The sequence below is a fragment of the Nicotiana tomentosiformis genome, chromosome 11 (genome assembly GCF_000390325.3).
Source record: "Nicotiana tomentosiformis chromosome 11, ASM39032v3, whole genome shotgun sequence".
Lineage (NCBI taxonomy): Eukaryota > Viridiplantae > Streptophyta > Magnoliopsida > Solanales > Solanaceae > Nicotiana > Nicotiana tomentosiformis.
Window position 1 is genome coordinate 48,754,789 of NC_090822.1, and position 24,895 is coordinate 48,779,683.

Genomic DNA, 24,895 nt, shown 5'->3' on the forward strand with positions numbered 1-24,895 from the left:
GCGCGGGATGTGGGCAGTTTCAATTTTTGGTATTCTGGGAGGGTGGGGGTAGGAATGGGGTAGGTATCTTGGTTGATAAAGACCTCAGTGAACTAATGGTGGAGGTTAGGAGGATGAATGATAGGTTGATGACTATAAAGCTAGTTGTTGGAGGTTTTACTTTGAACATAATCAGTGCGTACACACCCTAAGAAGGCTTGGATGAGGAAGTCAAGAGGCATTTCTGGGAGGATTTGGATGAGATGGTGCGTGGTATCCCGCATACCGAGAAGCTTTTCATAGGAAGGAATTTCAAGGGCCACATTGGAGTGATGTATGTGGGGTATGATGATGTGCATGGTGGCTTTGGATTTGGAGATAGAAATGGAGGAGGAACGTCTCTGCTACACTTTGCTAGAGCATTTGATTTGGTGATAGCAAACTCGAGTTTTCCAAAGAAGAGGGAGCACTTGGTCACCTTTCGAAGTTTGGTGGCCGAGATTCAGATTGATTATTTACTCTGCAGTAAGTATGATAGAGGTCTTTGCACGGATTGCAAGGTCATCCCGAGTGAGAACCTCTCGACCATTTATAGGCTCCTGGTCATGGACATTGAGATCACGAGGAAGAGGAGGAAGAGGGCGATGTATAGCCAACATAGGATAAAGTGAGGAGCCTTGATGGAAGCTATAGCACAGGAATTTGGGGTCAAGGTGGTGACTATAAGGGCTTAGAAGAGTAGTAGGGACGTAATCGCTATGTGGACCACGACTGCGCAGTGCATTAGGGAAGCCGCGAGAGAGGTATTAGGGGTCTCAAAGGGTTACTCTGGTGGTTACAAGGGAGACTGGTGGTGGAATGGAGTGGTGCAAGGAAAAGTGAAAATCAAGAATGTAGTGTATGGAAAGCTAGTGGAAAGTGTAGACGAGGAGGAGAAGATGGCGAATAGGGAACATTATAAGTTGGCTAAGAAAGAGGCAAAGCTAGCAGTTACGGAGGCCAAGACTGCAACTTTTAGTCATTTGTATGAGGAACGCAACAGCCGAGGTGGGGATAAGTGGTTGTTCCAGTTATCCAAGGCACAGGAAAGGAAGGCACGTGACTTGGACCAAGTAAAGTGCATAAAGGACGAAGAAGGTAGAGTTTTGTTGGATGAGGGGCTTATCCGTTGGAGATGGTAGACCTACTTCCATAGTCTCTTGAATGAGGAGGGGGACAAGACAATTGTACTAGGTGATATGGAACTCTCCGGGAGTAGGTGTGACTTTGGGTATTGTAGGCAGATTAGAGTTGATGAAGTTGAGGCAGCTATGCATAAGATGAGCAGAGGCAAAGTGACAGGGCATGATGAAATCCCGAGTTTTGGAAGAGTGCGGGCAAGGCAAGCTTGGAGTGCCTCACTAGGTTATTTATGTCATTTTTAGGATGAAGAAGATGAGCGAAGAGTGGAGGTGGAGCACGATGGTTCCTATATACAAGAACAAGTGTGATATCCAAAATTGCAATAACTATCGGGGTATCAAGCTGCTTAGCCATACTATAAAAGTCTGAGAGAGAGTGGTAAAGCTAAGGGTGAGGAAGAGTGTGACTATTTCCAAGAACTAGTTTGGGTTTATGCCTGGCCGTTTGACTACAGAAGCCACCCACCTTGTTAGGAGATTGATAGAGAAGTATAGGGAAAGAAAGAAGGATTTGTATATGGTGTTCCTCGACCTAGAAAATGTGTATGATAAAGTTCCGAGAGAGGTTTTGTGGATATATTTGGAGGCTAAAGGTGTACCTGTTGCCTACGTTAGGTTGATTAAGGACATGTATGATGGAGTAAATACCCGAGTAAGGACGATGGGTGGGCAATCAGACCATTTTTCGGTTTTGATGTGGTTGCATCAGGGGTCGTCACTCAGCCCTTTTTTGTTTGCTCTGGTGATGGACATACTGATGCGCCACATCCAAGGGGAGGTGCCGTGGTGCATACTATTTGTAGATTATATTGTATTGATTGACGAAACGTGAGACCGTGTGAATGTGAAATTAGAGGTATGAAGGTAGAACCTAGAATCTAAAGGTTTTAAGTTGAGCAGGACCAAGACAGAATACTTGCAGTGTAAGTTCAGTGGTGAGACTCAAGGAGGGGAAGGGGAGGTGAGGCTGGACTCGCAGGTCATCCCAAGGAGAGGGAGTTTTAATTACCTTGGGTCTATTATTCAGGGAGATGGGGTTATTGATGAAGATGTCACACATCGTATTGGGGTGGGATGGATGAAATGGAGACTCGCTTCCGGTGTTTTGTATGACAAAAAGGTTCCATCGAAACTTAAAGGTAAGTTCTACAGAGTGGTGGTTAGACCAACAATGTTGTATGGGGCCGAGTGTAGGCCAGTCAAAATCGCTCATGTCCAGAAGATGGAGGTAGTAGAGATGAAGATGTTGAGATAGATGTGCGGGCACACCGGTTTATTTGTGATAAGGTGGGCATGGCCCCTATTGAGGACAAGATGCGGGAAGCGTGGCTTATGTGGTTTGGTCATGTGAGGAGGAGGAGCACAGACGCCCCGGTGAGGAGGTGTGAGAGGTTGACGTTGGAGGGCCTACGGAGAGGTAGATGTAGGCCAAAGAAGAGGTGGGGAGAGGTGATTAGGCAAGGCATGGCGCAGCTTCAGCTGACCGAGGACATTACCCTTGATAGGAAAGTATGGAGGTCAAGGATTAGGGTAGTAGAGTAGGTTGTCTAGAGTGTCCATAATAGTAGTATTGGCACGCAGTCTCACTTCTGTTGGTAGTAGGTTGTTATCACTAACCGTTGTTTTCTTTCATTGTTGATCACCTTATTGTCTTGTTGTTTTTATTCTTTTTTTATATGACTTTTAGGTACTGTCCCTTCTTTTCTATATTTTCATTAATTTGGTGCTTATGCTTTCCTGAGCCGAGGGTCTATTGGAAACAACCTCTCTATCCTTACAAGGTAGGGGTAAGGTTTGCGTATACACTACCCTCCCCAGACCCCACGATGTGAGATAATACTGGATATGTTGTTGTTGTTGTTGTTGTTGTTGTATTTAAACTGATTTTAAAAGGGTAAAAACTGAAAGGCCACAATTGCAACTCCTCCATTAAAAAAGAAGTGGCTATTCTTTAAATTAATTTTGGCCCAAATACCAGGCCCAAATCAGAACAACCGAGTCCAAACACTACATCCCCTTCCAACTTGACAATCCTTGCCATTACCTCTCATCCAATTATGACCTGACACGTCACCCGTTGATCCCACACACAAAATAAACACAAGCGATCTGAACCATTAATTCAAACCATCAACGGTCACAGATTATTCCCTATTATTCGTTTAAATCTCAACCCACTATAAGAATTATTTCAACTGTTGGATCACATAGATCCAACGGTCCCCATATTTTCAAATTTTGATATCTTTTAATATGTAACACTTCGATTTATCAGGGCCGTTGATCACATGATCCAATGGCCCAGATCTATTCCCCCCATTTTAACTCAGAGACCAACCGTTCTCACACCTTAAACACTAATTCATTTTCACCTTACTCAGCTGCCTCACCTCCCATTTTCTTCTTCTTCTCTCTTCTCACTCGATCATATAGACTCGTCAATCACCTGATCCTTGCACATATTTGTGCAAGGTCATGAACCCATCAAGAAATCATCCATCCTGTCTTCCTTATCCGCGATTCTCGCTTCACATTCCATTTCCAATCACAAATTCAAACCGCCTAAATTTTGAAACCCTAACCTTAGAGATGAAATTTCTAATCGTTACTGGTCATTCAAATCCATGGCATGCATGGCTATTCCTTTTTCTCATGCACTCTTAGTCCCGTTGTTCTTTCCATTTTTGCCGTTCAATTTCAAAACCCTAGTCGAGAGAGTTAGACCTCAAAGGTGAGAATTCAAACTCGCGTGTTTCTTCCTTAGTTATTTCAAATCAAAGCGAGCAGGGAGTGTTAGTTGGCTTCATCATCAATATTCGACACCCAGAGGTCAAATTCAATGACCTCTGGGTATTAGGGTTCTCACCGATGGTCTCTTGTGCCTCAATGTTCAACAATTCACTCCACTCCAGTACTTAGGTAAAATTATTACTAGATTCCACCCTCTGTCTTCTGATCTTACCCGACTATACTTACATCATCAGCTCGTCGTGACTCTCCACTATTTTAGTTAGAAATCTTAAACTCTAGAGGCATTGAATGCCACTATAAAAGGAGGTTTCAATGTTCTCACCTAATAGACACCAACACACAATCTAACACAACAAACTAGAGCAACCAAAACACTGAGAAATTAGGTTTTATGATAATTAGGTCTCTTATTGTTTTCTTCTCTTTTGCCGAGTTCTTTGCTGGTTCAAGTTTGAAGGTTTTCTAGGATCTTTGAGCAACAAAAGGGAATTCGTTCAGTCTGTTGCCCCTAAGAAGGTCAACACCTTTATTTCCCTTTTCCTTGTTCATTTCTCTAAATTGTTTAGATATGTCAATGTTAAGTTCTGTAGATTATAGTTATGTTGTATGTGTAGGACATGTTTGATAGTTATGTTTGTTAGTATAATGATTTTTTGTGATTAACATATTTTGTTATGATTCCTTAAGTGATAGTCGATCATTTGAAAGATAATTGTTGACCTTTGTTCTGAGTGCCTAAATCATTACATGTCTGTGTTCAATGTAGGCTTCATAGTTCTTACTGACTTTTAATGAACCCATTTCTATTTTATCACACATTTGAAATTTTATGAGTCTTAAAAGCTAAGTGTGTTACTTGGTAGTTATTGGAACCGGAATTTTTTCAAGACTTGTGTCTTGTCCCTTAATCTTAAGTTTGAACTTACAATGTTAAAATACTTTTTTTATATGCATGTGTTTGTTAAACTGCTTCTGAGTTATCACTATGGACCTTATTCTGTCTGATCATTATCATTGATAGACCAATCATGCTCATGTTTCCCTTTCATTAATGGTATTGTCCATCTCTGCATATCATTTCCCTGCATTCTATATGTTTATAGTTAGGTTCATTATATGGTCATCTTAACTGATATACCATATGTCTATGTCACTTAACTAAGTTAAAAGGATCTAAATGTCTAGATGTTTTTCTCCTCTACATTTGATACCTGTTAACTCTGGGAATGATATCTAAGTTATCACTATAATTTTTCTTATGATCATGTTCAACTATTGTGGGCATAAGGAACTATCTTATCTGCACCAAGATGTTTTCTTCTAATAAATCATTACAGCATATTTATTCTGTAAGATCAAACTGTTTTTCCTCTTCTTAAGTGTGAGTCATGAATTTTTTTGTGTAGGGTCAACTAATAACTCTTGCACAACCAAGTATGTTTGTTCCATAACCTCTTTGAGATCTTAACACATATGTACAATACAGCAATGTCTTTAATCTATTTGAACCCCTGCTTAATTTCTGTGAAAATCTACATGCATTTATCATTAGCTTAGCCTCTATAAAACAGGGTTTAAACATATTTCCCTAACCAATTGATAGTCTTAAGGATTGAATCATGGTTACTTCATGCCTATATACTAAACTGGACTCATGTTTTATAACGATCCGACTGTTCGTTCTGAGCTCTATCATGTCATTCGGTGTTATGAGGCCTTGAGTAGCTTCACTTCAGGTATTATGACTTGTACTTTTAGTCAGAATCGAATTTCGGGAAGTTCAGAGTTGAATTGGGAGGAAGATTCTAATTTTGAAAGCTTTAAGTTGGAAGAATCGACTAAGGTTTGACTTTTGAGTAAACGACCTCGGAATCGGGATTTGAAGGTTTTAATAGGTTTGTATGATGATTTCAAACTTGGGCATATGTTCGGGTGAGTATCGCGTCACCCGGGAGTATTTCGGCGCTTATTATGGAAGGTTGGAATTTTGAAGGTTTAAGAATTCCCTAAGTTTGGGTTGAAGTGGATTTTGATGTTATCGATGTCCATTTGGGATTCTAATCCTAGGAATAGTTTTTTATGGTGATTTTGGTCTTAGGTGCGTGTCCGAACGTTGATTTGGAAGTCTGTAGGTCGTTTCGGCATCAATTGGCGAAAGTTGGAAATTGGATGATTTTTGAAAAAGTTTGATCGGGAGTGGACTTTTTGATATCGGGGTTGGATTCTGATTCTAGAAGTGGGAGTAGGTCCGTTATGTGAATTATGACTTGTGTGCAAAATTTGAGGTCAATCGGACTTGATTTGATAGGTTTCAGCGTCAAATGTTGAAGCTTGAAGTTTAAAAGTTCACTAAGCTTGAATTGTGGTGCGATTCATGGTTGTAGCATTGTTCGATGTGATTTAAGGCCTTGATCAGGTTCGTGTTATGTTTTGGGACTTGTTGGTGGTTTCGGACCATTTTTCCCTATTTTACAACTGCTGGTACGGGTGTCTGGTGTTGTCCTTCGCGAATGCGAAGGGTCTCACGCGTTCGCGATGAAGAATTTTGGGTTGATGATTTTTGTTCTACGCGTACACTACATAGGGGTCGCGAACGCGGAAGAGGACTGGGGCAGCTTACGCAAACACGATACGGTGGTCGCGAATGCGATACGGTGGTCGCGAACGCAAAGAAGGAAGGGGGTTGGGGGGCCTGGAAGCATTAAGCCTTCGCGAACGCGGCTGAGTGACCGCGAATTCGAAGCGTCAGGACCTGGAGGCATCGTGAACGCAGCGTAGGTGATGCGAACGTGAAGTGGAGTTTTTGGGGCAGTGGCATTTGGCCTTCGCGATCGCGAGGCCTTTTACGCGAGCGCGAAGAAGGAAATTGTTGGGCAGACTTATTTTATTGCGGGTTTTAGTTCATTTCTTCCATTTCTCACATGGCATGGGCGATTTGGGGAGCTCTTCAGTGGGAGATTTTCAACATCTATGGCAAGGTAAGTAATTCTCGCATATTGTAAGTTAAATACATAGTTTATATATGGATTTGAACATGGAAATGGGTGGAAATTGTGGGATTTTGAAGAAAACTTAAAATTTGGTATTTTTGGATTTTTACCACAAAATTGGACATGAAATTTGGAATAAATTATATATTTGAGCTCTTGGTGTTATGGGTAATGATTAGCTTCATAAATTTTCAGAATCCGGGCATGTAGGCCCGAGGGTTGATTTTGTAGACTTTTCTAGAGGAGTTGGGAATGGTTTAAATTGATTAATTACGGGTATTAGAGTATCTTTTGATTGGTTTGCACATTGTTTGAATAGTTTCGGATCGACGGGCTTTGGTTTGAGGCATTAGAGAGGCCTTGGAGCCGGTTTTAGAAGTTCAGAGCGAGGTAAGTCTTCTGTTTAACCTTGTGAGGGGAAAACCACCCCTAGGTGTTATTATTTGTTATGTGCAACTAGTTGTGGGTGCTACGTAAGCACGATGTGACGAGAGTCCGTGTGTAGCTAAAGCATGTTTATGTCTGGGTAGACTTAGGACTTTATCATGTATAATTGAATTATTTGAATTCTTTCTAGTAGCTTAATTAAAAAAAGTTATAACTGAATTTGATTTAGAAATACATATATGTATACTAGGCCCAGCCTTAACACTTTGGGTTATGGGTGAGTTATTTGAGAAACGGTAAAGACTATATTCATTTTGTACCCAGCTACGGTATTGTAAATACGTGTCTCGTAGCCCGAATATTTACAAGCTAATCTTTTCACTGATGCCTGGCATATTATGGTATTTTTGATTTATTTGGTATTGACACTTGGCATGTTCTGAGGCATTAAGGAAGAATAAAAGATTTAGAGAATTTATGCCTCAAAGGGAATAAATTGAAAAAATTATGAGATTTCAGATTTACTTCACTACAATTGTACTCTTCATAACTGTTATGAATTATCATATTAATTATTTGGATTTCTAATAAGTGTCGATGTCGATCCATCGTCACTACTTCTCTGAGGTTCAGCTAGATACTTACTGGGTACGTGTTAATTTACTCATGCTGCACTTCTGCACTAAATGTGCAGGATCTGACAGGTTCATTGATGATCACCTTGGCGCGTAAGCGTACCAGTTGAGGAGACTTTATGTGAACTACATTCCAGGCCCTGCATCATAGTGCACCGAGTCCCTAATGTATTATTTATTTCATTCTGTCGTATTACATTCGGGACATATACTGTATTATTATTATATTCCTTAGAAAATGCTCATGCACTTGTGACACCGAGTTTTGGGGGTTTATACGGGTTGTTTGTTTTCGTAATTGTGCAAATATTTTCATTTACTATGTAAATTTTATTTTATATCGTTCAATCGAGGAAAATTATGATTTCAAAATACTAAATGAGTAGTTAAATCGGTAATTCACTATTGGCTTGCCTGACGACGGCGTTAGGCGCTATCACGACCTATAGTAGATTTTGGGTCGTGACATGTTTGAATTAAATTTGTTTGATACATTGTTTCCATTTCCTTTCTTCATTTGCATAATAAACTTGGTTCTGTAATGTGGCTTCTCTCTATATGAGATTACTATCTTGTTCATCTTGTCTATAAACAGTTGGCTGAATGTTGCTAGTCTTCTTGCTTAACTCTGTAACACTATGCTCTTCTTTGAGTGATGCTTAGTCCTCCTCTTTACTGTTAACTTGAAGTTGAACTTGACTCTTTAACTTTATGAAGCTCCTTTGTTGATATTATCTGAACACCCTGACTTGTTAATATTGTTAGAAGCATGATCCTGTTGATACCTTAAGGATACTATGTTTAAATCCGTGAGTGTGTAATCATGATAAGAATTCAATCCCATGACCTTGATTATATCTCTGAAACAATTGATGACTATGACTGTTAGATTGAATCTGCCTTGATGTCTTTAAGTTGCCAAGTAATATTATCAATGTATGTTTGAACATGTTATACCTTAGTGATTCATTCCTGTAATGGTGTGATTATGAAATTGTGTGTAGTCTAAAATTAGCCCCTCTCCCTTTAGTTTTCCTTGATAAGTTTCCCTATTTAGTATCATAGTAGTATGTATTCTCTGGTATTATGTTTTACTAAGAAGAAAGTATATATGTTGTGGTAGGCAATACTTTAGTATTTAGTTCGCATTGGAAGGTCCTCATTGGCACTTAAACCCATAAGGAAAACATGTCGTTAGTAACTAAGGGTATTTGGGAGTGGAGTTCGACTTTTGGTTAGGCTTCCATCCCCGGCACAAGCATTGTCCTGGGCCTTGAGTCCCTTGGGAATTTTGAAGTGTCGGGGGATCCAAAGGGAGCATCGACCTTGAGTGGGGTTCCCTCCTTAGCTCTTAATTCATTGACACATTCAGCTCTTTAAGGGTTTAGTATTTAATGACAACAAAAGGTTTCCAATGTGAATTATTTGCTAAGTAAAGCCACCACGTTATATATAATTTCCTCTACTATATTATTATTGTTCTTGCTTTAATTGACTGTTTATGTATTTGTCATGTACTTTGAAATGATATGTAGGTGGAATATGTTAAATGTATTGGATATATATCTAATAACCTTCTTATTTGTTTTTACATGTATATCTGTTTGGGCCTCTGAGTTCTTGACGAACTCAAGCCCAATTCCAGCTCAATTGCACTGCGCCCAGGGGTCCAAAGTAAGTTGTGTTCGCTCTTCTTTACTGTTGGGCCTATCTTCTTGACGCACAATCCCAGAGTCCAGTTCTCTTTCCCTCAACTCTTTTATCATTATTACTACTTTGTTAATTTAATTTACTGCCTCTACTACTTCAATGTTAGTTGTATTTGTTATGTCTTTATTAGTGTTTACCTCTCATGTATATAACACTCGTATATTAGAATACATGTCTCCTTTTTTAATGTCATATCAACTTAGGCAAGCCTTAAACAATATAGGATTTTAAAAGGGTAAAATCAGCTAATAACAGGTCTTTAGTTCGCAAGTTGTAATTTGCTTGATAATTACTATGTTTTTCACTCACCCTTCTCTTCTTTAAAAGATTTTGAAATACAGTACTTAATGAAAAACGACTCTATTTCTAAAAGGAAACCAGATTTAAACTTTCATTTTCTCAAAGAAAATCAGAACTTCAGAAAATCATCACCTTCAAGGAATTTCCAGCTAATGGCCCTTTCTTTGAAAATTCTTTGAATCTAAGGTAAATTCTAGATATGATTTTCTCACAAACATCCTTTTAGCCTTATGTAAATAACCATCCCTCAAATCAAAGTGTTTTTCATAACTCAATCTCTTTTATAAGCTTATAAAATCTAGACCATTTCTGTATCAATTTCAAAACTTTTTAAACATCTCTTATATATCCTTTCATGAATTCATATCCCTTTAAGATTGTGCATTCTTTGTCATCTTTAGGCGTACAGTAAGCAACCTTCCTTATTATTAATCAAAGAATTTTACAAATAATTGATCCCAAACTTAGTCTAAATCCTATGGAGCTAACTCAGGTAGATTTTAAGGGGTGCCTAACACCTTCCCCTTAGAAGAATAAGAACCCTTACCCATAATCTCACCGGTTAGAAGTCCAACAAAGAACATGACTTAGTAATTAAATAGGTACCCTAGTATACCTTTAAATATTAGGTGGCGACTCTCTTGCACCAACAACCGAGAAACTACAAGTTGAATCTTGTCTTGACTAGTGCAAAATAGGGTGCAACAATATGGAAACTCTACTGGGGAGATACGCTTAGATTCTGACCTTAGCAGATTTAGGCTAATTTGGCTTCTAGATTTATTTGTAATTTTCTTTGATTATGATCAAAATTGTAATTACATGCTTACGTGCCTTATTTGCTCTTCATAATTATCTGCTCATCTTGCTTATTGCTGCTACACCCTTGCTTGTTACTACTTTATATATACTGTCATCACATCTCTTCCAATTGAGTCTTGGCCGTATACTATCACACACAATGGCATGCGAGGGTTGTCTTTTACACCCCTCCGAACCTTTTTTTCAAAACTCTCTAGTTTTAGAGAATGGCTTTGTCAGGTTAACTGACATAACTTCTCACAGTTCTCAGTCCAATTCAAAAGTAGGAAACACTCTACTCTAGTAAAACAGGTCATACTACATAAACCCTAGGTGAGTTGGTCCCAGGTACCAACACACGATTAGGAAAAACACCCTGATGTCAACGGATCATGCACTCAACGACAAAATTTTTGTGGAAGGACAAACAAACTTGACAAAACATTTATGGATTCGAAGCAAACACTTACCCAAATATATTTTCTTCTACCCACCTTAGAAAATGAAAATCAACTAGAACATCCCTGAAATTAGCATGGTCATGGGAGCACCGCATAAGCTGAAATAGTGGTGGAAGAATATTTGTCGGGAACACGGAGATGAAGTTCGGATGCACCTAGGAGCATTAACTGCATTGATGAATATCTGAGCAGACAAAGTGCTCACTCGCCTATTGATAGAATTTTGGGATCCAGCTAAAGTGGTCTTCAAATTTGCCGACTGTGAGATGGTACCGACATTGGAGTAAGTCGCAAGCTTTACGGAGCTGCCATTCAACGGAAGAAAGCCAGTGCTGCCAGTTACTACGCCCGGCTATCGATTCTTGGATGCTCTAGGTCTTACCAACATCAAAAGTCTCAGAAGTATCGAGGATGGATGGGTAAGCCTCGACTAGATGTTCGATAGGTTTGGGAACTGAGAAAGCTACGAGTGGTATTCGGGGGAATTCCAATGTGACCAAGCGACACGGGAGAGCCTCAGGCCTATCACTTTCACAATGGCACTGTTAGGACTATTGGTCTTCCTACAGCAAAGGGGCCGTATCAATATTAACCTATTACCAGCGGTCCTGGCAACCTTCTGCGACAATATTCAAGCTACTTTAATGCCTATGGTGTTAGCCGAAATGCTGAGAGCCTAATCCGCCTATGCATGGGGATACGGCATTTTCAAAGGATGCAACTTGTTGCTGCAGATTTGGGCTACTGAACACTTTTTCCAACGGGAGGATACTATCGACTACTTTGTAGGTGTCAGTAATATGATCTACAGGCACAATGAAATAATGAGGCACTGGATTTCCCCACATGGGCAAGAAGAATGGAGAAATACACTGACCAATCTGATAGGAGAATGGATCAATTGGAAACTCTCTTAGTTAGGTGGAAGATAAATCTTGAGGACTCCCCAAAGGTACGTCATTGAGTTGATTGGATTAGAAGGCATTCAGTCATACTCACCTCTGCGAGTCCTCAGACAATTTGGTATAATCCAAGATGTGCCTTTATGAACAAGGACGGCATTTTACGAGGATGACTATAATGGCCAGATTCCAATTCCCGGGATAAGGAAACTGCAAGAAAAGTGGAATGACCTAGTAACAATGCCTATGGGTTAAAATTCATGATCCACTCCTAATTAGTACGTTTGGATTAACGAAGAAGAATAATTGGCCCGCCCGAACTGAGAGGGCATAACTTGGTTAGAGGACGCAGTGGTTTCTTTACAAATTTACCATAAGATCCTGCCACACTATCTTGTGACCACATCAATGCATCTTCAGGTGGTCCCAAGATCCATTGACCACATGTTGCCACCGGTAAAAGAGGATGATTGGGTAGAAGAATGCATCCAGATAGAGTCAAGCACAGAACCAGAAGAAGATCCGGAGGAGGAGTCTGAATTTAATGATGATGAGGAAGACCCGAAGGAAGATCCGGAAGAGGAGCCAGAAGAAGAGAAGGGCCCATGAGGCAACTCAGGGGATGGTTATTAGAATTGGTTGATTTCCCTAGTTCTCTCTTTTACTTTCCAAAAGGGCAACTGTCTAAGCCCGTGCAACTTTGTGATGTAATCCTTTTTCCCATTTTCATCAATCCAAATTATCAATGAAAACGAAATTGCTTCGGATATAGGCCTACCTACAACAATGAGAGGTCCCCGCAAATTCTAGGAACGCGCTAGCTGTAATGCATGATCTATCTACTCTATGTGATTTCTTGCTCGCATAAATGAAGAAACAGACTCTTACTCTTTTTCTTTTCTTTCCTCTTATTTTTCTTTTGCTTTATTACCCCTAAAAAGAAAAGAAAGTTGGTTTGCATCGACTAAAACTAGTGGAGCCACCATACAATCTAAGGTCTAAGGGAAAGATGTCAGCTGCAGAAGACCCAACCGAACATGCTCTAGTCATAGCCAGCAGCCCGGGGCGATCGGGGGAAAAGGACAGTACTAAGAATGATGAGCACGTGGACACGATAGACCAAGAAAGGGAATCCTTAAGAGAAGAGGTACAGCATATCAGAGAATTGGCGCACCTGGACGTGACACCACTTCTTCACCCACCTAGATTACCTTCTTTAGATTCACTCCCAGATCATTTTCCTTCAACCTCGCGCCAAAATAACAACACTCCAACCTCAACCCACAATACTCAAGTTATACCTCCAATAACTCATGCTAACCCATCGAACCCTCCTATTCACACCCCCTACGTACCGCAATATCCTCAGATATCACAAAACCCGCCTATTACCACCAATATAACTACCCCTCCTCATGACAGAGTCACTTTCACCACCAACCAGCAAATACCCGTGGCACATGCTGCTACTCATGAGCGGTACATTCCTCCTATATATGTCAAAACCAAATCTACCTTTACAGCACCTATCATGGTCAGGGTGCCATATGAGATCGATCAATACGCTGAGATAGAGAGTGAGGCCATGCGTAAGGAAGAAGTGTCGGTATCTGAGCAGTTTCAAATGTTAAGAAGGCAAATGAAGAGTCTCCAAATTGCCCGAGGAAGTGAAAGCCTGGATTATGAGAACTTGTGTATTCACCCAGATGTAGACATGCCAATAGGGTACAAACCCCCAAAGTTCGATACTTTTGATGGGACAGGGGACCCCCGCTCACATTTAAGGGCTTATTACGACAAGTTGGTCGGAGTGGGGAGGAATGAGAAATTAAGGATGAAATTGTTTAAAAGGAGTCTGACGGGAGAGGCACTCACCTGGTATACCGGGCAGGACCCACAGAATTGGAGAACTTGGCAAGATATGACGGAGGACTTCATGAACCATTTTTGATTCAATACAGAAATTACTCTTGATCGGTTCGCACTAGTGAACCTACAAAACAACCATCTGAGTAGTTTCAATAATATGCACGACGATGGAGGATGGAAGCTGCTAGGACACAACCGCCACTGGACGACCGTGAACTGACCAAGTACTTCATCTGAGCCCAGGAGGGAATATACATTGAAACGATGATGGGAATGATGGGTCAAAAGTTCCCCGAGCTGGTTAACATTGAAGATTTCTGCGAGGAAGCCAGAAAATCTGATAAAGTGCAATCTATGGCAGCACTGCAGGTAGCCAGCAAGACCATCCAATCAAGATTGATCGGTAGCAAAAAAAAAAGAGGTCTTAGCAGTCGTCCCCTACTATCAAACTAACCCATCTCCTGGATACACCTCGTACTCCCCAAACAACCACTCACCACCACCTACATATGCTCTAGTCTATAATACCCGACCGTACTACCACCCTCAACCATAATACAACCCTCCTCAAGCCAACAACAAACAAAACCCACAACAACCATATGCTTAAGTCCAAACCGCTACTCACAATAACTGACCAGTGTATGCACCACGTCCTCATCCCAACTTCGAAGAGAGGAGTCCAAGAACATATACCCTGATTGCCGAGCCTCTGGCCTAATTATTCAAAAGATTGAGAAGAGCAGGATTGATACACCTAATTGAGGGAAGGGTTCCTGAACATCCCTCCAAATATTGTGATTCCACTAAGAGATGTGAGTATCATTCCAATGTATCGGGGCACGATACTGAAGATTGTTTCAAGCTGAAAAATGAAATTGAAACCTTGATCAAGAGCGGAGCTATCTAATGCACTCCAACACTACCTATTGTGAATCACAATCCATTTACAAATCACCGAAACCAAGGAGCTAACACAATCACATTGAATGAAGAATATGACCTGAAGGGAACAATTGTCACTATTGGAAATGCATTAGCCGTAAAGATCCCTCCTAAAAAGGCTCCCATCATTACGGTACAAATAAATCCTACAGTGATAGTTCAAACTTATCTGCAGCAACCCGCCGATGCTACTCAGGGTGAAGAATATCATGAATACAAAACCGTCCTATGGACCTATCAACAAAAGAGAAAAGCCAAAAAGACAGACTCTGCCACGGCCCATGCTATGACTAGGTCTGGGAGATGCTATGCCCCTGAAGAGGTCAATCGAGGAAATTCAGGGAGAGAACAAATTCCAAGGAGGAACATAACAGACCTAGAAGCCGCGGAGTTTTGGAAAACAATGTCAAGTAAAGAGTATTCTGTGGAAGAACAGTTAAAGAAAACTCTAGCGCAGATATCCATCATGGATCTACAGATAAGCTCTAACAACCATAAGAACACTTTGTTGAAAGTACTAAGCGGAGTAAGTGTACCAAGTAACACCACCAGCGAAGCATTGGCCGTGACAATTGAGAAAATGGTAGAAGCAAACATGATCACTTTCAAAAGGGACGAACTTCCTGTCGAGGGCGCAAGTCACAACAAGACTCTTCACATCACTGTCAAACATAGAGATAAAGTGGCATCTCGAGTGCTGGTCGACGGGGGATCAGGAGTCAACATTTGCCCACTCTCCACCATGCGGGAGTTGGGAATTCATTTGAGGGAACTCAAAGAAAGCCACGTAAGGTTAAGAGCCTTTGACGGTTCGCAAAAGGATGTTATTGGGGAAATTTATCTAGCCTTGCATATCGGGCTGATTGACTTTCTAGTATTATTTCAAGTGATGGAGATTTCCTCCTCTTACAATTTGCTGTTGGGCAGGCGCTGGAAACATATGGTAGGGGTCGTGCCATCTACCTTGCACCAATGTATAAAATTCGAGTGGGGATGCCAAGAGATCGTTGTCCATGGTGAGTGGGGTCATTCCGCCTATTTGGAGTATGATGTTCCATTCATTGAGGGACTAGATGGAGTAGCCTTTCATGCTGTAGAAATCATGCAAACTACTAAGGAGGAGAAGACTGAACAGAATCTGGGAATGCAATCATCGTACAGATCTAAGATGGCCGTGAGGGAGATGATGAAAGATTGTTATAGGCAAGGAACAAGGTTGGGAGCCAAGTCAGATAGGATTATAGAGCCAATTGAACACAATGGGCAGAAAGGAAGGGCTGGCATAGGATATCAACCTCCAGAAGGGAAAACTCGCACTGTTAGCTCCGGGAAAAAGGTTTTTGTGCCAGAGCATGTTTCATGTCTGGGGTAGAGTTTATCGCCCAAAGATGATATCATTGACGGGATAGGAAATTTATTCGTAAATATGATTGAAGAATGTTGTGAAGGAACTGACATCATGACACTGACTATCAGGGATGCCGAACCAAGTGAAGAATTATAGAATTGGACAGCCAGTCCATCTTTGGTTCGCCGGGAGTCTTGGTAGTATGGAACTGTAAAAGTTTTCTTTTGAAAGAACACAGTCAATTAAGGTCTATACCGTGTCTGTACCTTTTTGTCATTTCCCTCTTGTGAGTGCTTAAGACATTCTTTTTGATTAAATAAAAAGAATCGTTTTCTAAAAATTCGCGATTTAGTTTACTGCTTTATTTATACCTAGCTTTTCTTTTCAGTAATCAAATCGATAAAAAACTGCATTTCACGGTTATGACATGTAACTAAACCGCTGAGCTCAACGATCCGGATTACGAGAAATATGACAAGAGTATAATGCAAGACAATCTCCCGCAGGAGATCGAACAGTTGGAGAGTCAGAAGAAGCCCAACCTCGAAGAAACGAAAGTAGTCAATCTTAGAAACAAAGAAGACGTGAAAGAAACTAGAATCAGCATTCACCTAGAAGCCAATCAAAAGGAAAAAATGATTGAGCTCCTCCGACAGTACGTCGACATGTTCGCGTGGTCCTATGATGACATGCCAGGATTAAGCACCGACATTATCTCGCATCGACTACCTACTAACCCTACCAGACCGTCGGTCAAGCAGAAGCTTAGGAAATTCAAACCTGGTTTAAGTCAGAGGATAAAGAAGGAGGTGACCAAACAGATCGAAGCAAATATAGTAAGGATCTCCAACTATCCAAGCTGGTTGGAAAACATCGTCCCAGTGCCCAAAAAGGACGGAAAGATCAGAATATGTGTGGACTACCGAGATCTCAACAAATCTAGTACAAAGGAAGATTTCCCCTTGCTGAATATCCACATTCGCATCGACAACTGTGTAAAGCACGAACTGCAATCGTTTATGGATTGTTTTGCTGGATACCATCAAATCCTAATGCACAAGGAAGATGCTAAGAAGATAGCTTTGACTACTCCCTAGGGAGTCTACTATTATAGGGTTATGCCGTTCAGTATTAAGAATGCTAGCGCCGCCTACATGAGGTCCATGACGACCCTCTTTCATGACATGATTCATAAGGAGATTGAAATGTATGTGGATGATGTCATCATAAAGTCTCGAAGGAGTTCGGAGCACTTGGGCGACTAAAAGAAATTTTTCGAATGCCTGTGAAGGTATGATTTGAATCTGAATCCAGTAAAATGCACGTTTTGAGTCCCGGCTGGAAAACTATTAGGTTTTATTGTAAGTATGAAAGGGATAGAGCTGGACCCATAAAAAATCAAGGCCATTCAGGAATTACTGCCACCAAAGAGCAAGAAAGATGTCATGAGTTTTTTGCAAAGATTGAATTACATCAGTCGCTTCATAGCCTAGTCCACAGTAATTTGTGAACCCATCTTCAAACTGTTAAAGAAGGATGCTTCCATGAAATGGACGGAGGACTGCCAGAAAGCCTTCGATAGAATCAAAGAGTGTCTTTCAAACCCGCTAGTGTTGGTTCCCCCTGAACCCGAGAAACCATTGTTGCTCTATTTGTCAGTCCTGGACAATACCTTCAGTTGTGTGTTGGGGCAACACGACGAAACTGGGAGGAAGGAGCAGGCCATCTAGTACTTGAGCAGGAAGTTCATACCATGTGAAGCCAAGTATACTTTGATAGAACGCACTTGTTATGCTCTGACCTGGATCACTCAGAAGCAAAGGCATTACATGTCAGCATACACCACACATCTGATATCTTGGCTCGATCCGCTCAAGTACATTTTTCAGAAGCCAATGCCTACCGGGAAGCTAGCTAAGTGGCAAATTCTCCTCATCGAATTTGACATTGTGTACATAACTCAGAAGGGTATCAAAGGACAAGCTTTAGACGACCACCACACCAAGAATCTAGTAGATGGGGATTACGAACCGCTTACCACGTATTTCCCTGATGAAGACGTACTATTTTCCGAGGAATACATCACAGAATCATACCCTGGATGGAGTATGTTTTTTATGTAGCACCAAACTTCAAAGGAGTTGGGATTGCGGCAGTCCTTGTTTCGGATCTAGACAACACTATCCAGCGTCGGCAAAGATAAGATTCCCGTGTACTAATAATATGGCTGAATACGAGGCATGCATCTTTGGAATCAGAATGGCGATCGACGTGAACATCAAATAACTTTTGGTCATAGGAGATTCCGATTTGTTGATACACTAAGTCCAAGGAGAATGGTCGACCAAATAGGTCAAGATACTGTCCTACCTGCACTGCGTGAAGGAGCTGTGCAAGAATTTCACAAAGATAGAGTTCAAAAATGTTCCTAGGATTTATAACGAGTTCCTTGACGCCCTTGCAACCTTATCATATATGATTCAGTATCCAGACAAGAACTACATCGGCCCCATTGTGATAGAAATCAAGGATCAACATGCCTATTACTTCCATGTGAATGAAGAACCAGATGGTAAACCTTGGTATCACGACATCAAAAATTTCTTTGCGACCTAGGAGTACCTAGAAAATGCTAGGTCAAAAGCGAGCCCTCAGGAGGTTGGCAAACTAGTTTTTCCTCAACAGGGAAGTCCTGTATAGGAGGACCCCAAATTTAGGTCTGCTGAGATGCGTAGATACTGCCGAAGCAACCAGACTACTAGAAGAAATACATGCAGGGACGTGCAGACCCCACATGAATGGGTTCATGTTAGCCAAGAAGATTTTTAGAGCCGGATACTTTTGGATAACCATGGAAAGCGACAGCATCCGCTATGTGCAGAAGTCTCACCAATGTCAGATTCACGGAGACTTCATCCGGGTTCCACCAAATGAGTTAAATATAATGGGTTCACCCTGACCTTTCGCTGCCTGAGGAATGGCCGTGATAGGACCCATAGAGCCTGCAGCGTCCAACGAACATCGTTTCATTTTGTTAGCCATCGACTATTTCACCAAATGGGTCGAGCCATCTACTTACAAGGTTGTCACAAAGAATGTAGTGGCAGATTTTGTCCGGAACAACATCGTTTGCAAAGTTGGGATACTGGAGTCCATCAGCACTGACAATGCCGCTAATCTCTATAGTGACCTCATGAGGGAAATCTGTGAGAAGTTCAGAATCATCCACCGTAATTCCATGGTTTACAAGCCACAAATGAATGGGGCAGTCGAGGTAGCTAACAAGAATATCAAGAGAATTCTGCAAAAGATAGTGGACAATCACAGACAATGGCATGAGAAGTTATCTTTTGCTTTATTGGGTTACCGAACTACCATAAGAATATCCACTAGGGCAATGTCGTACATGTTGGTATACGGAACTGAAGCTGCGATACCCGTAGAAGTCAAAATTTCGTCCTTAAGAGTCATCCAATAAGCAAAATTGGACGACGTAGAGTGGATACGGGTCAGTCAAGAACAACTCATGCTCATTGATAAGAAAAAAATGGATGCAATATGTCATGGGCAGCTATACAAGAACATTATGGGTAGTGCATTTAACAAAAGAGTGAAGTCTCTTCAATTCGCACTGGGGCAATTGGTTCTGAAGAAAATCTTTCCCCATCAAGAGGAAGCTAAAGTGAAGTTTGAGCCAAACTGGCAAGGTCCTTACGTGGTCCACAGAGCACTGTCTCGTGGAGCTCTAATCTTAGTAGAAATGGATGGAAACGTCAGCACGAAGCCGATCAACTCCGACGCAATCAAGAGATATTACATCTAAGGATAGATATAGTTAGGATTTTGATGTAACAAAACTACTCAACCTGACTTCCCATGGAGGGATACGTAGGCAACCCACGTAGGGTTCGGTTTCTCTCCCCCTTTTCTCTTGTAATAGAAAAACCAAATGTCATTTTTGTATGTTGTTCAGGAACTACACCGACTTGATTTCCTCTGAAAGGAATACGTAGGCAATCCTCATCAGATTAAGTTGTATTTTGTAATTGAACTACGTTCTGGCCTGATTCCACTTGGATATGTAGGCTGTTTGAGTCAGACTCGGCCATTTTCATTCTTAATCTCATCTTTTGCATCTATTATAATTGAACAACGTCCTGATCTGATTACATTTTCGATACCTATGATGCCTGAGTCAGGCTCGGTAATTTCATCATATTTCATCATTATCCCACAAACTACGTTCAGACCTGATTCTATTTTAGATACGTAGGCAACCTGAAAGGCTTCGGTCGTAACCTTAGGAAACCTCTGTAATGCATTAGTTTTAATTAGGATGTAGTCGCAACGGCCAGTAGCTGCGTTGTTAGAGATACCATGGAAGATCGACATCAACAGGATGAGATTCTCAGTGAAATATGTTCGCGTGCGGAAAACCTTTCGTAACATGTCATAATACGGGACGACGACATTTGCCTTAAAAGAACAAGTATTTTCAAAATATTTTCTATATATATATATATATATATATATATATATATATATATATATATATATATATATATAATCCATTCCATCTACCAAACTCCTTGGCGCCATCATGTCAAAGGCTGGGCCAAATCAATGCCAGGGTCGATGCAAAAACCAACTCCCCCCTCCCACTAAGAAGTTTTCTTTGAGTGCAGGGTCAACAAGTAGTAAATAATTGCTGGAACCACTCTGGGGCAAATGACGGACCCATAACTTGCCTAAGATTATCTTTCCTTCCTCTTGCTTAAAATTTTGAGTGTAGCTAAAGCTAACTCTTGAGTTCTTTGCAAGTGCTTCGGAATCAGACAGCTAATACACAAATTTGTAAATAGAAAATCGTTCGCTCATTTAATCAGAGCATGTTGTACAAATTGAATGTTGACTTCGCCAATTGAAGTCCTGTAAATAGCAACCCACCTGCTCAATCCATCAAAGCACCCTGTACAAATCGCACATCAGATTTATCAATCGAAGCATGTATATAGCAAACTGCCAGCTTAGTCAATCGGAGCGCCTTGTTCAAATTGAAAGTCGGCTTCATCAAGTGGAGCCTTGTATATAGCATACTGCAAACTTCGCCAACAAAAAGAAATCTGCAGCACTGCTCCATCAATCACGAATGCCAGAATAGATAATCACGAACCTCGTCACTGACGTTCTGCCAATCGATGGCCTCAACATAGCTTCGCAGTCAAGAGTATCTTTTGGGCATGCAAATATTTCATTTTGTTATTACCTTGAATGTTTTAACATTTTGTTCGTGCAACTTTAGGCGTGATTTCAATCACTCCTGAGCGGAGATTACTTTACATTTTTTAGTGCAAAGCTCTTCCAACAAGCAGATATGCACTCTACAAATCAAGCTCTCCCAACAAGCGGAGACATTTCTCAGTGCAATGCTCTCCCACCAAGCGGAGACGCACTTTACCAATCAAGCTCTCCCAAAAAGCGAAGACAATTTCCAAATGCTCTGACAGTTGCGGAATGGTACCCAACCCGGCTAACAAATCGAGTCAGGATCAAGTATCCCATCATTCCAAGTCCAAATAACGGCTCGCCGGCAGGCAGGCATCATCATTCCTACATCATTTACATAGCATCTTAATATATTCTGCATTACAATATATTGGTACGCGTGTATTTCATTTTATTTTGCAGGAACAAACACTGTAGTGTGGAACTACTTCTTAACGGCAGACTAAACTACAACGCTATGGGGACAGCCAACCCAGCAGCGGGCTTAAGATCCAAGCTCAAAATGACCAACAAGCTCCAAATTTTGAATCATTCAAATCAGTCCGCAAATTCAATCCATCATGAGTGACTAATCTTCCGTCTCGTCGTATCCTCACAATACGATACTGGGGCAATTCATGCGAGTGCCGCTTTACCAAAGTCCCTACTCCAGAACTACATGAGACCTGATCCTCGTTAAGCCCGAGGTATGTAAGCAATTCAAAGCTAGAATTTGGCCCATATTCCTAAATCTTCCCAGATTCTTCTCCATTCTATCCTATAATTCACCATCCCCATTTCTTACAATACTTGCCTAAAAGTCAAGACAAAATTGGCTTTGGTTCAATTTCTTTGCCCGAAAACTCTTTCATCGTCTTCGGTCAAAGAGAGGCAGCTATTGACGACCAATTTTGACCCTCCCTTCTTAAATTAATTTATTCACGCTTAAAAAGTTACAATAAATGCTTTAAAGGTATTTCTTAGTAATGAATATCTATTTTTATAAATTAATTAAGTATTAGTTTTAAAATTAATTACATAGTACTAATATTGTGTTATTACAAATATATTTACTATTATAAAATAACTTTTGTATGTACATTACATATGATTTATATTTTGACAAATTTATTCCTTCATTTCCAAATAATTAGGCTACTCTATTAATATTTTTAAATTAGTGATAGAATTTAAAATATGTGTCATTTATAGATAATTAAAATAATTAGTAACATATAGTAATTATAATTTTACCACATTTTATTGAAATTGCCAAGTCTATTTAAATTGATTTTAAAATGGTTAAAACTGAAAGGCTAGAATTGTAATTCCTCCATTAAAAATGAAGTGGCTATTCTTTAAATGAATTATTGCCCAAATCGGAACAACCTAGTCCAAACAACTCATCCCCTTCCAACTTCACAATCCTTGCCATTACCTCTCAACCAATTATGACCTGGCACGTCACCCGTTGATCCCACTCACAAAAATAAATACAAGCGATCTGAACTGTTAATTCAAACCATCAACGGTCATAGATTATTCCCTATTTTTCGTTTAAATCTCAACCCACTATCAGAATTATCTCAATCGTCCGATCACACAGATCCAACGGTCCTCATATTTTTCAAAATTGATTTCTATTAATATGTAACGCCCCGATTTATCAGAGCCATTGATCAAATGATCCAACGACCAAGATATTTTCCCTCTACTTTAACTTAGAGACCAACCGGTCTCACACCCCATACCCAAATTCATTTGCACCTTACTCAGCCACCTTACCTCCCTATTTCCTCTTCTTCTCTCTTCTCACTCGATCATACAGACTTGTCAATCACCTGATCCTTGCACATATTTGTGCAAGGTCATGAGCCCATCAAGAAACCATCCATACTGTCTTCCTTATCCGTGATAATTACTTTACATGCCCCTTCCAATCACAAATTCAAACTGCCTAAATTCTGAAACCCTAACCACAGAGATGAAACTTCAAATCGTTACTGATCGTTCAAATCCATTACATGCATGGCTATTCCTTTTTCTCCTACACTCTCAGTCCCGTCGTTCTTTCCGTTTTTGCCTTTCAATTTCAAAATACTAGTCGGGAGAGTCGGACCTCAAAGGTGAAACTTCAAAATCGCCTGTTTCTTCCTTCGTTTTTTCAAATTAAAGCGAGTAGAGAGTGTTAGCTGGCTTCATCATAAATATTCGACACCCAGAGGTCAAATGCAATGGCCTCTCGGTATTAGGATTCTGACCGAGGGTCTCTTGAGCCTCAACGTTCAACAATTCACTCCACTCCAGTACTCAGGTAAATTTATTACTGGATTCCACCCTCTGTCTTCTGATTTTACCCGACTATGCTCACATCATCAGCTCATCGTCACTCTCCACTATTTTAATTTGAAATTTAAAACTCTAGAGGCATTGAATGCCACTATAAAAGGAGGCTTCAGTGCTCTTACCTAACAAACACCAACACACAATCTAACATAACAAACTAAAGCAACCAAAACACTAAGAAATTAGGTTTTCTGATAATTAGGTCTCTTACTATTTACTTCTCTTTTGTCGAGTTCTTTGCCGGTTCAAGTTTGAAGGTTTTCTAGGATCTTTGAGAAACAAAAGGGAATTCGTTTGGTTTGTTGCCTCTAAGAAGGTCAGCACCTTTCTTTCCCTTTTCCTTCATTTCTCTAAATGGTTTAGATATATCAATGTTAAGTTTTGTAGATTATAGTTATGTTGTATGTGTTGGGCATGTTTGATAATTATGTTTGTTAGTATAATGATCTTTTATGATTTACCTATTTTTTTTATGATTCCTTAAGTGATAATCGATCATTTGAATGATAATTGTTGATCTTTGTTCTGAGTTTTCTTACAGTATACATGCCTAAATCCTTACATGTTTGTGTTCAATGTAGGCTTCATCGTTCTTAGTGACTTACAATAAACCCATTTCTGTTGTATCACACATTTGAAAGTTTATGAGTTTTAAAAGCTAAGTGTGTTACTTGGTAGTTTTTGGAACCTGAATTTGTTCAAGACTTGTGTCCTTGTCCCTTAATCTTGAGTTTGAACTTACAATGTTCAAATACTTTTTTTATCTGCCTATGTTTGTTAAACTGCTTCTGAATTATCAATATGGACCTTATTTTGTCTGATCACTATCATTGATAGACCAATCATTCTCATGTTACCCTTTCACCAATGGTATTGTCCATCTCTGCATATCATTTCCCTGCATTCTATATGTTTATAGTCAGGTTCATTATGTGGTAATCTTAACTGATATACCATATGTCTATGTCACTTAACTAAGTTAAAAGTATCTGAATGTCTAGATGCTTTTCTCCTCTACATTTGAT

At 40.3% G+C, this 24,895-nt stretch overlaps 2 protein-coding genes across 2 annotated transcripts; both read left to right on the plus strand.

Annotated features, from left to right (window-relative positions):
• Positions 1 to 737: 737 nt before the first annotated feature.
• LOC104119848 (uncharacterized) lies at positions 738 to 1,160 on the plus strand. The gene has a single exon (XM_009631444.3). The coding sequence runs from the start codon at positions 738 to 740 to the stop codon at positions 1,158 to 1,160; it is 423 nt and encodes a 140-aa protein (XP_009629739.3).
• An 11,946-nt stretch (positions 1,161 to 13,106) lies between these two features.
• Positions 13,107 to 14,048, plus strand: LOC138901406 (uncharacterized). Its single transcript, XM_070189167.1, has one exon. It carries the CDS (start codon positions 13,107 to 13,109, stop codon positions 14,046 to 14,048), a length of 942 nt encoding a protein of 313 aa, XP_070045268.1.
• Positions 14,049 to 24,895: the final 10,847 nt, after the last annotated feature.